Genomic DNA, 16,957 nt, shown 5'->3' on the forward strand with positions numbered 1-16,957 from the left:
AATAGCGCATATCAACTGTTTAGTTTAAAAAGTTTTTAGAGCATGATATTTGAACTCCTTGAACCAAAAAAATCAATTTTTTCATTAAAAAAATAATTCTGTGGAATGATTTTTGTAGATGAGTTCTGGGGATATCCCTTTTGTTGGGTATACATCTTGCTAGCTTAAGATTACTTTTAGGTTCCTTTAATTTTATATTCTGGTATAAAAGTAGGCGTAGAAAAATTTAAAATTGAAATTTCCTTGCAGATTATACTTTTTATTATTTTTATTTGTATTAAATTTATGATGAAAAATAATTGTTTTATAAAATGTAGAATCTACATATTGCAAATTCTTCTCTCGATATAAGAAATCATTGGCAAATAAATAAATAAATAATTACTTTCATGTTAATACTATAAATATTTATCGGCGTCTTAAAGTATGCATGGATTCATATTTAATTTTTTTCCCGCTGTCTCTTTACAAAACTTTTTAAACAAACGATAAACAATATATAGTTTTCTTATAAACGACAGGAAAGCTGAGAATGAATTCATGAAATTGTATTTTATATAATATCATGCAGCCTACACCACACCTTCATCCGATTTCAATAACAGGACTTTTCGCGGAAAAAAGTTTGTTTAGTTATTTTAGTTCCAGCTCGAACTGATAACCTTTCAGCCATTGTAGTTTATTATACCGTTAACTTTTTCAAACAAGGAACCGCAGCATTAAGAAGACGGGGATAATTCAACATGGCTGCGCGATCACATGTGGATACTGCTGTTAATGAGAGAAGACTTCGTCCAATTTATGGTATGCAAAAGCTTTTTTTAAAAAAGAAGATTGGTTTCTAATAACAACCTCTTATGATGTATTTGAAGCATATCAGCTCTGTGCATCGTTTATTTTCACCTGATGCAAAAAAACGCTTCTATGCAGTGTTTACATCTCCAAAATTTGGTTGTTACATAAAAATAGCATTAATTTCCTTATATAGCAAGGTTTATACATCTGAATTTACTAATTAAATCTTCAAATTTTAATGAAGGTTCTTATAAATTTCATAATAAACCTTAATGTTTAAATTTCGATGGATTAAATAGAAATCCTAAACTGTAAAACAAACGTAAACAAAGAAATTCAAATCGTTTGCAATATTTAATAAATTGCATTGTTGTGATTAATAAAATTTTTTAAATTAAGTGTGTAATTTATCAACAAAATATTTTTTGTGCAAGTTATTGATAAAAATTTGTTGCTGATTGTTTGTGGTATAATTAGATAAAAAAAATTTATTAGAAAACTTTATGAAATATTCTTTTAAACTCACTGTTTATTTTAAGTAGATTGTATTTGTTGTAAATATAAGGTATTAATATTTTAGTTATTGTATCCTATCTATAAATTATTGAACATTTGAGTTTGAATTTAACTCTCAAAGAACGTTATAGGTTACATATTTTTGTTACCAAAGAAAATTTGGTATGAGTTGTGTTATTATGTAAATATTCTATAATCAGAACTGTCAAAAGTTTATTCATTATGTCTAGGTCATTGTGTTCAGTATTTTTAAACAGCATATTTATTTTATAGGTTTACTGTCACATAAAAAACTTACATTTAGTATTACCCAGGAGTGCAGAATATGTTTGATCGCATCAACAAGGTTCAGAGAATATTTAGCCAGCTCTGAAGAATATATTTGTTCTAATTAAATAAATTGCTACCAAATTTTTTATTGTTAAAAGCATGTCACTCAACAAATTTCACATATAAATTGTTGCTATTTCAATATACATTGATTCTTAATTTTAGCACACGTGCTAGTTTATTCAAGAATCGTGTAAAATCAAATTGTGTTCTTTGTTAACAAAAATAGTTGGACAAAGTACATGTTTACTCTATAAGAAATTTTTTAAAAATTAATTGCAAGAAATTAAAAGGTACCTTAATTTTGGGGGAAATTTTAAGCCAAAAAACTGTCCTGGGGATATTTCTGTATCGTGATCTGTTGAGCCAACTACAACCGCCAAATGGATTTTAAACTTAAAATTTTTTTTAAAAAAGCATAGAGGTTTGTTTGAAGGTGGCTATGAGTTATATTCAGATTTGCCCCTTTTGTGATATTTATTTAGTATCTCACAAACTGCTGCCCGGAAGTTGCCAAAACTTGGCGATTATTCTGCCACAGATAACGATAGAGATCTTTTCAATATAAGGTTCTGAAATTTTTCTGCACCATTGTTATGTGTATCTCTTGTTTGTAAATCCTTGTAGAGTTTTAGAGATGTTCTTAATAGATATGAGGTGATATATTAATTTATTTTCTTGAAATAATTATTAAATTTTTGTTTAGCAATTTTATTGTAGAAGTGTCATGAATTTGTGTCCTAAAAATAATTTAATTTCCTGATTTTCGCTCCTGATATTTTTGCTCTTTTGTTGAATCTATTAAAAAGTTGGAATATTTAAATGACATTTTGATGCGTTTTACAGTGTTCTAGGTACTAAAATATTTATTTTAAACGCATTTTACATTTGAAGATTGGTTATTGTTTATTAAGGGTTATCATTATATTTTTAGATTGTCTTGATAATGGCAACAACAAAAAAGCTCTTCAAGAAGCTGACAAACTTCTCAAAAAACAAAGAGATTTTCTGTGTGCAAAGGTAATTAAAAGTTATAAAAATTGTTATGAATAATTATGGCGGAATTGTAAGAATTTTTGCTTAATTTGTCTGCGTGAAAAAATTTTTAAAAATTTTTCTAAGTTTATTGCTAACTATGCTTTTAAACTAGTGTTCTCCCTATGCATCCCTATGCTTTTAAACTAGTGTTCTCCCTAAAAGGGCTACCCATCCTATCTGCCCTTTGATCCCTATGCTCCAACTTTGCCCTTTTTGTAAAAATAAGATGCAATCCCTTAAAACACTGCCTTTATAGCTGAACATTTTTAACTGTCGGGTATATTCCATTTAAAAAAAAATAAATAACTCACTGTTTAAATAATTCATTGCACACTTGTTAAATTATCTGTGTTTAAAGGTTTAATTCTGATTACTATTACAAATATTTACTTTGTTAGAATTATTTTCAACTGGTTAAATTTTTATAAGTTTCTTTTTTTTTTTTATCAGGGGGTATATTTATGAATTTTTAATGAGTTTAAGTGTTAAAATTATTTATTAAATAAATACTTTTTTTTATGTAAAAAAGCACCCTTTGAATATTTATTTTTTCATATTCAGTTTGAATTTTAGAAAAAAGCTTTCAAGTTATTTATAAATTGATAATTTTTTTTTTTTCAGTTTACTTTTTTTTTTTTGAGGAAAAAAAAATTATGCTCACAAATAATCTTTTAGAATGCCTTTAATTATTTTTTTCTCTTTTTTTTTTAATGTGTGACAATTAGTGTTTGAATTTTCTGCATAAAATAGCACAATAGGGTAATTTAAAAATTGTTTAGGGTCAAATTCAGTTATTGCAGAATATTTCACAACTTAATGATTGTTTTTTAGGGTGTTAAGTGAGTGCCCTTTCAAAATTCAAAGTGGTCTTTATTATTCCTAGGGAGAACTCTGCTTGAACCTTTTCCACCTTTAATTTTTTCTGCCTGTGTTAATTTTCTTTTTGTTAATAGGCTCTTATCAAATTAGTCAACCTAAGGAAATAATAATTTGACAATTTTTCTCTATTTTTATTACTGTTTATTCTTCCCTAATTGATCAGTTAGAGAATTTGCTGAGTATTTCTTATTAATATTTTTATTTTATTATAATTGTTGATTGCTAACTATATTGTTACTTTTTCCTATTTTATTTGTTTATTATACGAACCGTATTCTTTAAGTTAATAGTCTCTTCATCAAATTACTTTTCTTATAGATCAATATAAGTTGATGATTTTTTCCACTGTTAACTATTTTCCCTTTCCACTATTTCCTACTTTAGCATTTGAAAAGTATGGTAAAAGTTTTCTTTTGTTTGTAGGCTCTTAAAGCTCTTGCTCTTGTTAGATTGGGCAGAAATGAAGAGTCATTTAATGTTGTACAAGAAGTGCATGCTGAAGATCCAACAGACGATCCTACTCTCCAGGCAATGACCATATGTTATCGAGAATTACATAAATGTATGTCAACTTTATTAATGTGATTTTTCTAATGTGTATTCTTGTTTTTTTATCTTTTCGATTTAAACGTTGTTCGTGGAAAATTTGTCCCCATCTCGAAATTTTTTTTGTACTACTCATTAATATTAAGAAGGGAAAAAACTTAAAATGTAATGTTATATTAATACGTATATCATTCTTTTTCTTAAATAGTAATGTCAAGTATGTAATTTGAGTGTAATATTTTTCAGTGACAATATTGATTAGAAAAATTTAAAAGTGATTCTTATAAACGAACTTTTTAATAAAGCAGTAACTTCATTTAACAGAGAATTAAAAGTAAAAAAACTTTTGCAAAATAAATTTAGATTGCTTTTTCTTGAAGGGTTTGTAATAGGTAAATTAAGAAGCATCCTATATTAAAAATACAGTAGGGAACCGATTATCCTGAACGGTCGAGACCATCGCTATTCCGGATAACTGATTTTTCCGGTTTTCTGAATCGTTACAAAAAGCCGTTTTTTTTTTATTAATAAACCCAACTAAAAAAAAATAAATTTGGAAATTATCTTAAAAATAAGAAAAAACGATGAAGTAATACACTAATGATTATTTCTAAAATGATGGTAAGGTAAACATCTTTAAAAAAAGAAGGAAAAATCATAAAATCTTATGAGGAAAAAAAAAATTTTTTTTTTTTAAATGGCGAGAAAATTTATCGAATTTCGTTCTGGTTTTCTGATTTCCAGATAATGGGTTCTGTACTGTATATCTCAAACTGCAGTTATAATATGAGGATCAACCTTAAGCAAGGCAACACAATATATTTTGTGACTTTTGAAACTTAAAAATGTTTGTTAAATTAACATTGATTTGTTTATGGTAACTAATAATATATTACTATTCCAGTTTCATAAAATTTTAATCATGCGTTTGCATGTATTTGTTAAGTTTTGTTATAGAATAGTTAATTATACATTAATGTATATTTTAAATAAAAATTCAATTATAACACATTTTGAATATTTAATTAATTATAAAGAATAAAACTGGGTAAGTAAAAAATGTCTAGATTTTTTTATAAGCACTGTTAAAAAAAAAATCATGAACTTTGTTTAATTTTAGTCTATGAAATAAATGTGAACACATATATATATAAATACATGATCAGTGATTATTGTAATTATCAGATTTTGTTTGTTAAAGTATAAATTTTTTTTTTACAGTGGAACTCATTGCTGATGCATATGAGCGAGCCACTAAAAAAGATCCTCAAAATGAAGAACTTCTTTCTCATCTGTTTATGTCTCATGTTCGCAATGGGGATTATAAAAAGCAGCAACAAACAGCCATGGCCCTATATAAGCTCAAGCCAAAAAATCCTTATTACTTTTGGGCAGTAATGAGTATTGTTATGCAAGTATGTTTCTTTTTTTAAAAAACCATCTAAAGTGTTTAATTTATTTTATAATAACTTTTTCCAAAAATAATATTAGTGCTTCATGATACATTGTACGTTACCTTCTAATGCAATAATCAAACAACGTTCTTTGAAAAAGCCAGCATTAATTTTATTTAATAGTTTATTTTTTAAATGCCAAATACCTTTATTCTCTGATCAGATTTGCATCCAATTTTTTTTTATTTTATAAACTTTTCTGTATATTTTTGATGTAAGTAGTAAACTGGGGCTTAACAGATGTGCATAATTGACGAAAAAGTTCAAACGCTGTTTGCGGAATATTTTATTATATTATTATTTTAAAAAATGGTGACTTACATTTTAAATATGCTAAGAAAGCCAAGTATAAGGTAAAATAAAGCAAGTCAATAACAAATTTTATATCTTCAAATAACTGCTAAATTCATGCTATTGTGTAAAATTTTCTTAGTAATTTGTTTGTTCAAAGTTTTAATTTTGGTTGTTGATGCTACAATCTGTAAAATAATTTTGATCAGTCAATAGAAGAATTCACTGTTTTTGTTTAACTTCACTATTAATTGGAAAGATTGCTCAATTTTGCTTGAATTTTAATATTTGTTTTTTTTTTCAGGCAGAGAAGGCAGAAGAAACATCAACTAAAACAATGCTGCTTTCACTTGCTGAAAGAATGACTGAAAAGTTTGTGAAAGAAAATAAATTAGAGGCTGAAGCTGGTACTTGATTTTTTATCGATCATTTTTAAGTTGATCAGTTTAAAATGGCTAATGTAATGCGATAATAAATCTTTTTTTTTCCCCTCTCCCCAAATGTTTCTTACTGGATTGTATTGATTTAAATGGAGTGATTTTTACTTAAAAAAATTTTGATTTAAAATTTTAAAAAAAGTGTATATATTTTCCGAACTAAAATTTATTTATTGTTACATTATGTTAACATTTGAGGAATTTGAAATTGAGAATATAATTAGAACTGTTGATCCTATCTGTTCTGAGCAATCAGTGTATCTTACTTTCATTATTAAAACTGAGTTTTCAACCACTTTCATTTGAAAAAAAAAAAACAGTGTATTAGAACTGTTGTATGTAAAGAAAAGGTATAAAAAAATTCATATAATTTTTACTATTTTAATTCATATAATATATATATAATTCTTTAATTCATATTCATACTACATTGAATTCATATAATTTATACTACTAATAATATCACTGGGCTTTTATGCACTTTAAAAGTATTTAATTTTATTTTGTGTAACAAAAAATAATCACCCTTTAAAGCTCTTATTTTTGGTTTAGAGTAATTAAATCTTTTATATTTTATTATTTTGTTTAAATATTAATTTTTTTTATTGTGGTGTTTTGACACACAGATTTCTAATTTGAGTTATCACTTTTTGACACGTTTGTTTCATATCATTATATAGTTTTTTTCAGCAATTATTTATAATTTTTTGTCTTTTTTTTTTTTTAGTTTTTGATTTGCAATATTTTTAGTACAATGTCAAAGATATGCTTCTTAATATTCAATCAAATGCTTTGAAAAGAAGTGCCTGGTAGAAGGATAATTTAAAATGACTCTTGGACTTCATATTAAGAAAAAATGATAAGCTTATGTTCATTTAATTCTTTCTAGATTACCTTTACTAGTGTTTATAAGTTGAATCTCAATTTTTTATTTTCCACATTAGTTCACATCATTTCAATATTTTTATGTTTCATTAATTAAATTTTAAAAATGGTAAAGTGCTACTTATTTTTAAATCACAAAATGAATACAAGCAATAAGGTAGTTTATGTATATATTTACAATATATGTATATATTTACAATATGTGTATTTAAAATGTTTTTTTTTAATATTTAAAAGGTTTGTTAAATGTTAAAAATTTGTCATTCCAGATATGGTACAACTATATTTTACTCAGAATATTACTTAATATTTTTCTTCTTTTTTTTTTAATTTTAGAAGTTCAACTTTATCTCATGATTCTTGAGAGACAAGAAAAATATGAGAAAGCTATTGAGGTATTGAGCAGTCCATTGAAAGGTATTTTTACTATCCATTTTTCTATAGCTTTTTATTCTTTCAATGATTTGTAATAAAGAGAAATAATTAATATTGTAGAAAAAATGTCTTCTGAAAAGGACTTACCTGAGAGAGAAGCTCAGTATTTGATTTATTTGCTGAAATGGCCTGAAGCAAATAAAGCATACAAGAAACTCATTCTAAAAACGTATGTTTTCTTCATCTTTTACTTTCTTTCTAGCTAAAATTTTACTGTGTCAGCACTTTTTTTTAATTTCAGGGATTGTGGAACTCATACTTTTGGAACTTATGAAGAAATTAAATTTCTAAACTTTGATATTTTATTCTCTTTAATCAGAATTTTATTTTTTCTATATAAATCTGAACAGTTTGTTGGACAGTCAATGTACACAGTTTCTTTTTTTGTTAAAGAAAAAGCTTATAAATTAAATGTTTTCTTTTCGTGTAAAATAATTTCACAGGGTTTTTCATGATTTGAGTGGATAGTATTTTCAGACATTTTGTTCTTTTCCCACTCTCTTTGTTATTTGTATGATTGGTATGTAGTAGGCATATTAGCATGTAATGCCATAAAGGAAGCATATTGATAACTTTTGATCCAATGTTGGGATTATCGTGTATTTATATGAAATTTTAATGGTTTGAATGAATGGATCCTTAGTGCAAAAGAAATTATTTTTTGCTGTGACAAATGAGAAAAAAAGTAATTTCTCAGATTAAGCATATTTTTTTCTGTTGGATTTTTTATTTTCGATATGTAGTGGGTGGAATTGGTTAATATTAGTTTTATTGTGATTCTTCACATTCTATCTCATTTGTATTAGAAATTTTAAAATTATTAGTTCAGTTATTTTGTTTTGAATTTGATTTTTTTTTCTATTTTAAGCAACATTTTTATACATATATCTGCATTTTAATCTAGGCCTGATGCATGGAAATTATATGAGGAATATTTTAAATGTATTCAAAATCTTGTTGACATGAATTGGCAACCTGAATTAAATAGGTATGTTCATTGCTTTTCAATTTATATATTTATCTTCCTTTTATTTTTACATTTATATTTTACTGTCTTTATAAATATTGTTAAAAAATATAGATAAAAATTTCATTTCTAGTAATGATACACCAGAAGAATGTGTTGATTATACATTTGAAATGGCAATTGACTTTGTGGGTGCCTTAGTTGAAGAACAAAATGGAGAAAAGGAAGGCAGGAAATTACGGGGACCATATTATGCTATGTTGAATTTATTTGATAAATTATTGAAAAAAGAGGATCCCCTGGCTCAAAAAATAGGTAAATTACTTTTCATAAAGTTTGTGACCTGTAAAAGAAAGTTGATATTTTATTTATGTTTATATAAAACCAATACACCTATACAATGTCAAAGCTTAAATTGAAAAACATATTATAGTTTCTGTTAATAATAGAAAGTAATCATTCATGAAAAGAAAGCTGTAATATGTCTGTTTATGCAGTATTTGTGTGTGTGTGTTTTCTTTTTTTGTATTGTTTAGCTTTATATATAAATATATTCATAGGTATATATATGTTCAAAGTCTCTCTTCATTAATGTTTATGTTATGCTTTTTGTTGGTCTGCATTAAAATACTATTGGAGTAAAAGAAATTATATTAGTTACATTTCTGGTAATTCTCTTGTATTTGATTTTTTTTGTGTAGATATTGGTGTTATGTTTAAAAATATAAGTGTGGTAAGTGAAGATGGAACAATTGAATTAGGTATAATTAAAGTTTTGTTTTGTTTTAAAATTAAGAAGAAGCATTTTGCACATTTTTCTAAAAGAAGAATTTCTATATGGCTGTTTATTTTCATATTTTTGACCTAATGTTTTATAACAATATGGTATATAGTAAAAGGTATGGTGGATTAGATTTATATGTTTCTTAAGTTTTGTAAAATATAAGGGTTTATAAGTTATCCCCAATTTTTTATGTCATGCTAGAAATATTTGTTTGATACATTTACTACATTACTTTAATTTTCTTTTTGATACATTACTTTACTTTTCTTCTTGGTACAAGTTTTTTCGCTTAGGGAAATTGGTTCTCTGTTTTTGCTAAAATGCTTTATGATACTTCAAATTAATTGCCACATCATTCTAAATGTTAAATAGTAATAATAATAGCTTAAAATAAATGTTTTAAAGATTTGATTTCTATTTAGTTAAAGGAAAAGTTTTTATTAGTATAAATTCTAAACTTTGCTGGAATTTGTGTTGTTACTTTTTTCGCCTTTAAACTTGTGATGTTTTATGATTTTATAGGTTCTCCTGTTGATTTGCTTGTAAATTTTTTTGAACAAGTTGGCACAAAACCAACATGCCCAGTTGATATGTCTTTCATGATGAGTGCTTACGGATTGAAAGAGGAGGAAATTAGAAAAGTATGTCCCTTATCACAGTTCTGAAACATTTAGAATATTGATTAAAGTATATTTTTTGGTATTTTATTCTGATAGATATTTTAAAATTGATTTTTAAACCTTGTAAGTTCAATTTTTTATTAGGCGTCTTATTTTAGCTTATTTATGTTTTCTGTCTTATAAGTTAGTTCTTGTAGACTTTCAAGTTTTTTTTATTTTTTTTTTTTATCAATCGTTATAGCACTAAGTATGTTGATCCAACTGCATAGTTTTGTAGCTCGTTTAATATTTTATAAAAAATATTGCTTAATATAACTTTAAGCCACTGATATGCATATATAGTAGCTGATATAAGCAAATGTGACTGTGAACTTTTCGCTTTTTTTTTTTTAAATTTTTACTTTTTCTTTTCAGTGTGCACATATTTTTATAAAATTAATAACTGAACTCATTATTAATAATTTAACTGAATGTGGACCTTGTGAGGTGCGGAGCTTCTTAACTGTTTCTTTTTATATATTAATATTTGCCTTGATTTTGGTTGATATTCAAAGTAAGGAAAATAATTTAACCATCTCTGTTACTTTACAAGCCTGCATTTTTATTTTATTTGTGTCTAAGAGGAAACCATCTTCAAAATCAGTATTTTTTTTGGTTTGGAACAAAGTTGCAGCACATATTTTTGTTATGGCTATAAGTTAGATTAGCTGATAACTGTTTTTGCATTTGATAATTTCTGACATTTTCATCCCATTTGTTGAAAATGCTTGCATGTTGTATGTTTATTTTGATAAAGTTTTGCTATTAAATTTAAATTACTAAATATAACTTAAACTTTTTTTATCGATTGTGTCACCATATATAAATATATATAAAGAAAGTTGTATGTGTGACAATAAAATTTTACATTAATATGATGTACAGGCTGTCAAAATTTTTGCTATAAATTGTGATTGTTCATCTCCAAAATTACTAATCAATTGTTCATAGGTTTATTAAAAATTAAATAATCATCTGTTTATTTATTATTGTTTGTTATTTAGTGTTATCAAATTTTTTTTAATACATTATAAACTTATTCAATTGCTTTTTTAGGTGCTTGAAAAAATTGAAGCCTCTGTATCAAATGATAGTTCAGAGAATCCCAGTTTTCCTAAAGATGTAAGTTAATAAATTTTTCTGGCTGTAATTCTTTTTATAAATGATTACCTCATTTCAATAACAATTAATTTTTTGCTTATTTTTTCTGACAAAAATTATTATTATTTTAGCTAAAGCAAATGTATAGACATTTGTGTTACACTCAATTATGTGATCATTTTGGTATTAAAGAGAATGATAAACAACAAGATCTCTTGACTTATACGTGTCAGCTTATTGAAAGATATTATCATGCCTTGAAATTAAGTATGTATTTTTGAATTGTGTAATTTGAAGTTAGATAATTTTTCATTCATTAATTACATTGTTCTCTTTGATTTAAACAAAACAAGCTATGAAGCTTTGCCTCTTTAATAACATTAAATTGAAGGTTTTTGAGTTTTTTTGTAAAAAAATTTATTTTATTTATTTATTTACTTACTGTTTATAAATTAATCGCACCTTAAATTTTTTAAATCATTAAACTACTTTTTTCTGAATGTCTTTTGGTTTAAAAAAATAGTTTGAAAAGCTTTGTTTAATTAAAGTTGACATTAATCTTTTTTTGTGCCAGACTTAGTTTATATTACCATTATGTAAATTTTTATTGGGTGTTTTATATTTACAAAGTGTTCTTGTGGCATTTAGCTCACAACTATTGCATGCTATTCGTAAAATTTGCATTGTACCAGCTATAAAATTACTTATTTATTAACTACGTTATACATGTTAGAAAATTTTTTTTTTTTCATTTACAGCACCAAACCTCTGGACTACTGAGTTTCAACCTGCTGATAACTATGCTTTAGTTGCTGCCCATACCATTATTAATATTTGGGAAAAATTTGGTATGTAATTTGGTCATTATTGAAAATATTTCCTTTAGATTGCTGCATTTAAAATGCTTACTATATTCATTTGTATCTCACATATTTAAATATCATTTATAACGTAGGAGTTATTGTTATTATTTTTGCTTTATGAATTTTGTAAAAATCTTTGTTTTTAAAAAGTTTGAGAATTTGTAACTGACAATTAATTGTAAATAATTTGACAGTTAGAATAAGTATTATAAATTTATTCTCTTCAGTTTCAAAAAATTAGTATAAGTATTAAAGTTTTTTATAAATAAATTTTAGAGTCTATTTTATTTAGCTTATTTAGAGAATGTCATATTTTTGAATCTTTAAGAAAGCTAAACAAGTTAACCTATTTTTTTTCTTGCTTTTTCCTATATTGTTACATTTTCTTATGTTTGTATTTATTATACAGGCCATCATTTTTCCTCCGTACTAATGTTTCCTGTTATCATAAACTTTCAGTTTCAATAAATCTCTTATTAAATAACTGTGTAACCACACTCATATTTTTTATTGTTATTCGGTAAATGAAAAACTGACTAAAAATTTTGAACGTTTTCAGTGTTATGTCTACTTTAATAGTTTGAATGTGGCAAAAGGTTTTAAATAAATCAGCTTAATTGGTATTTTATTGCTAATGTTTTTTTCTTTTTTTTTTCAGGTGAAGAAAGGTTTATTGCTCAAGCTCTTGTCCTTCTTGAACAAAGTCTCAAAAATAGCCCATCTAATTATTTAGTAAAAATCTTGTTATGTAAACTGTATAATTCTATAGGTAAACTTAAAAGTCCATTTTTTCCCTCCTTTCTATATATTGTATTAATCTAATTTTTTTCTGTTTGAATTTATTTTTTCAAACATTGAGCTACTCTTTGTTACAATGTTCATACCTGTTAGGCATTATACCTATTGAAGCTATTTGTACAAATTTAGAAATAATACTATTGTTAGAGTTAGATAGCTTGGCTGTTTGGTTCATCTAATATATTTAACATATTCAATTACTTTTTTCCGCTTTAATAATTCATTATTCTTTTACATCTACAATTCAAAAGTGTAGTAAAACATGTTCTATCTTAAATTTCTTTATACAAAGTGCATATTTTGTTGCTTTATTACTTTGTCATACAAATAATAGAATATTGTCAAATTCCTGCACTTATATCACTCTTTAATATATATATTTTGTGATTAGCAATGTATTTGTTTTAACATTTTGATTTCATCATCAATCAATAAATCTTTGTAGGTGCATATAAAAATCTAAATTTTTTATATTTTTCATTCCATTAGGATCTCAGTTCTTTACATCTTTTAGAGCTTATTTTTTCTATGCTGTCCAGACTTTTAAGTTGAGATCGGCTTTCTCTATTCTTTTAAATTTTATTCTTTTGAAATCCACCTGCATTTGTCTCTGTCAAGTCATTTTCGATGTTACTCTTTTTCTCCTGCCATCAGGGGCCCAGGAGAGAAAATTAAAATCTATAGACAGTTTTTACCTAATTTACTCATTTATTTTTTGCTTTCTGTATATTGTTTATAATACTCATGTTTCTAAATTAATGAAATTATCAAAATAATTTAATATCAAAGGAGCAGATTACTATTTTTATCTAATAGTTATCAACTTAAAAAAAAAGTAATCTTAATCTGTTTATTTCTGGGTTAGACATTAGGCTGTCTGTTCTTTTTTATATGACATGTCTCATTTTTTTCATTGATAATATTTAAATCATAACCTTGTGTTATGTAACTAACTTAAACTAATAATTGACAGAAAATTTTTTATATATGTATATATACTAGTTACATGTACAAATAGTTTCCTTTATGTTTACAATTTCTTTGCAATTAAATATTATATCTTGAAAATTATCATGCAAAGCTGTTTAATTCTTTGACAGAGAATGATTTTTAAGTCTTACCATAATAAATTATTTAAAAATAGTTCCTTTTTTTTTAAGCTGCTTATATTTATAGAGTATTTTTTTATTAATTCAGGTGCTGCTGATGTAACAAACTCCTTGCTTTATGATAGCATGGAAATTAAATATATACAACAAGATACTTTAGGGTAAGTATTAAGCTGTATACATTCCCATTTACTTTTAAAAGATATTGATAGCTTTAATTTTAAATAAATGATACAATCAATACTGGATATATCGAATGGACATTATATTGTTTGATTTCTCTGTGATAGTACCTAAAATAAGGGAAACATTAACTCATAACTTCGAAATATTTTTATAACATGTTATTATAAATTTTAAAAATACTTAATGTTGGATGATTATTGATAAACAGCATTACTTGTTTATTTATTGAAGTGTACAACGATGCATGTCCCTCTTGGTAAAATAATTAGGCTAAAATTGAAAAATATTTTGTATCAACTATAGAAAATGACTATCACATTGAGTTCAGATTTAATAAAAAAAAAATATATATATAAAGAGATATTTTGTTTTCTTATATGCATCAATTACTATGATTGAAAAAAATTAAATGCAAAATGGCATGAAACTCTAAAATAAACCTTCCATTTCTTGACTTCCAAACCTTCAAAATAAATTTTCAAGAAAGAAGAATATAAATTTAGTGTTCCTTTTGAAAAGATAGTGACAGAATCACATTTTAAAAATAATGCATCCGTATGGTTTATCATATAGATTTCCATAGATAGTTTTATACCTTATTTATTATTAATACTGTATAATGAATGAAGAATATTTCTGCACTTGTTAAACTGTAAACTACCTAAAATCTAGGACTACCCTGTAAATAAATATCTTCCTTGCAAAAAAAAAAAAAATTGCAATAACAGGAAATAAAACAGTGATGACTTTAAATACTTTGTTAAATTTTTTTATCAAATTACTCCTTCCAGGGTTGAGGCAAGTCTTTAAAAGTGTTCAGTTCAATCTGTTAGTTCTTGAACTTCTGAGAAGTTAAGTTCTAAATACGTATTCCTGATCATTTGTCTTTTAGCAGGTGCTAGCTTTCTTTCACAAAATAAAATATTTTAGTGGGTGAAAGTAAGTAAAGAGAAGAAGCAAACTTAATACAAAACAAAATAAAAATATGTTAAAAATGTATAGACTAACCTGATAATTAACAAAATTGCTAAGAACAGGGGTACCACACGTCAAGGAAAACCTGGATTTGTTAGGGAATTTTATTTTGACTCTAAAAAGCAGGGAATTAATTGTCAGTAAAAGTTTTTTACAAAAACCTAGAAAACTCCTACATTATGCCTCAAAAATAACTTGTCTAAGAATTAACAGTAATCAGTTCTATTAATTGATATTTGTTTGCTCAAAAAATCTAATATTTGACATTATGAATAATAAAAAAATAAAAATAAATATTAGTGTTCTGATGAAAAATTACATGGTATAGATAAAATATGATCTTGATTTTCATTGAAATTTTATTGCTATGACTGAAAATAAGTATTATTTTTAAAATAATATGATAAGTAATTTGAAATTCCATTGCATGTAACATGTTAAAATGAATTTTGAAAGGGGTAAATTGATGCAGAGTCATTGTCATTGTTTATACATTGATATTTTACAGTCTAAAAATGTCAGGGGCCGTTCAAAAAGTACGTACACAAAAATGGAGAAATTTTAAACCCCTCCCCCCTTCGTACATAAGGTCTAACTCCCCCCCCTTAGAGTACGTACATTTTATTAGTCTACCCCCCTTTTTCATAAAAATTAAAATAATTATGTTTTAAATAAAATTAAATATTTACTTAAGGAGGGTGTAGGATAAAGTCAAATTTAAATTTGGTGTATGTTTATAAAGTACGTACTTTGTATAATACCTCCCCCCTCCCCATCGTACAAAACCGTACATAATAGCAAATTCCCCCCCCCCTTCGGGATGTACGTACTTTTTGAACGTCCCCTCAGGCTTTATTACAGGTGTATAAATCGACTTTAACATCGGGATATTGAGTTTATATGTCAGCTGGTAAATAAATCACTTGTAGCTGATTAAATTATCAAGTTCTTGTATTGTGTACTATTTTTCGATAACAAATCTATTATCTCTGTTAATGATGAAACTGATGCTAAATAATGAAGCAATTTTTTTCTCTTTCAAATAACCCCCTAAGAATTATTTCGAACTGAGTTATCCCATGCTTTTAAGTTAAGGGGCTAATTATTTAGTTCTGATGTATCTATTCATTTGCATCTCATCTTTTCTATTATTAATTGAATGTTAATATATGTTTTACATTATAGGTATATTGTCACTGATTCTATTTTGTCTGCCGGCCTTTTTACTTCTGCTAATACTCTACTAGGGAACAATTTACGATTTTATACTTCCAATTATAAAGATGTAAGTGTTTTATTTTGCAACATTTTCGATTTTTCTGCAATTATCTGTGTTTGAAAAAATATATAATGATGGGTTTGAAACAATGCATCTTAAAATTAAAAATTTATCAAGGAAGAATAACGTAAAACAAAAATATTACCTGATTGAAAATGTCATTCGCTTCAAAAATATACAAAAGGTAAATACAGTCGACATGTTTCAAGTGCTTCAACAATAGGCACCTATTTTAAATTCTTGCTAGCTGTGGATGTGAAAAAACAAAGGCAGATATGCCGATTGCCCTGGAATCGTCAAAATATTTTTTAAAAAACTTAGAACTAGAAATTAAAACGTGAAGATTTTCGGTTAATTTTGCCAACTTTTTAAAAAAATGCCTCAACACGGCTTAGCTTTTAAAAAGTGACATATCACATAAGCCTTTTAATTACTTAGAAGAAGTGGTAAGTTGAAACTCTGTAAATCGAATTTACTAAATCAAGAATCATACATTAAAAGACTACCACTCTAAAGTTTTTATACGCTGTCCAGAGAAAGTTGACAACTCTACAAAAGTGATTTGAACTAAAAAAGGATTTAAAGTTGCTAAAAAAGTTGGGGAAATAAAGGTGAGAAACAAAAATTAAA

General features: G+C 25.7%; 1 protein-coding gene across 1 annotated transcript in view; it reads left to right on the top strand.

Annotated features, from left to right (window-relative positions):
* The first annotated feature begins 648 nt into the window (after window positions 1–648).
* The window catches only part of psidin (phagocyte signaling impaired), a 37,794-nt gene continuing 21,485 nt past the window's right edge, over window positions 649–16,957 (top strand). Inside the window, exons 1-16 of the mRNA XM_016052561.4 lie at window positions 649–804; window positions 2,576–2,661; window positions 3,982–4,120; window positions 5,326–5,519; window positions 6,154–6,256; window positions 7,508–7,588; window positions 7,667–7,775; window positions 8,511–8,594; window positions 8,707–8,888; window positions 9,880–9,998; window positions 11,073–11,138; window positions 11,249–11,384; window positions 11,876–11,965; window positions 12,639–12,749; window positions 13,976–14,048; window positions 16,234–16,333. Coding sequence (XP_015908047.1) covers window positions 744–804; window positions 2,576–2,661; window positions 3,982–4,120; window positions 5,326–5,519; window positions 6,154–6,256; window positions 7,508–7,588; window positions 7,667–7,775; window positions 8,511–8,594; window positions 8,707–8,888; window positions 9,880–9,998; window positions 11,073–11,138; window positions 11,249–11,384; window positions 11,876–11,965; window positions 12,639–12,749; window positions 13,976–14,048; window positions 16,234–16,333 — 1,734 coding nt within the window. The 5' untranslated portion in view covers window positions 649–743. The remainder of the gene's footprint in view (window positions 805–2,575; window positions 2,662–3,981; window positions 4,121–5,325; window positions 5,520–6,153; window positions 6,257–7,507; window positions 7,589–7,666; window positions 7,776–8,510; window positions 8,595–8,706; window positions 8,889–9,879; window positions 9,999–11,072; window positions 11,139–11,248; window positions 11,385–11,875; window positions 11,966–12,638; window positions 12,750–13,975; window positions 14,049–16,233; window positions 16,334–16,957) is intronic.

Source organism: Parasteatoda tepidariorum, chromosome 6 (assembly GCF_982258835.1).
Source record: "Parasteatoda tepidariorum strain Cologne lab strain chromosome 6, Ptep-v5.0, whole genome shotgun sequence".
In the NCBI taxonomy this organism is placed as follows: domain Eukaryota; kingdom Metazoa; phylum Arthropoda; class Arachnida; order Araneae; family Theridiidae; genus Parasteatoda; species Parasteatoda tepidariorum.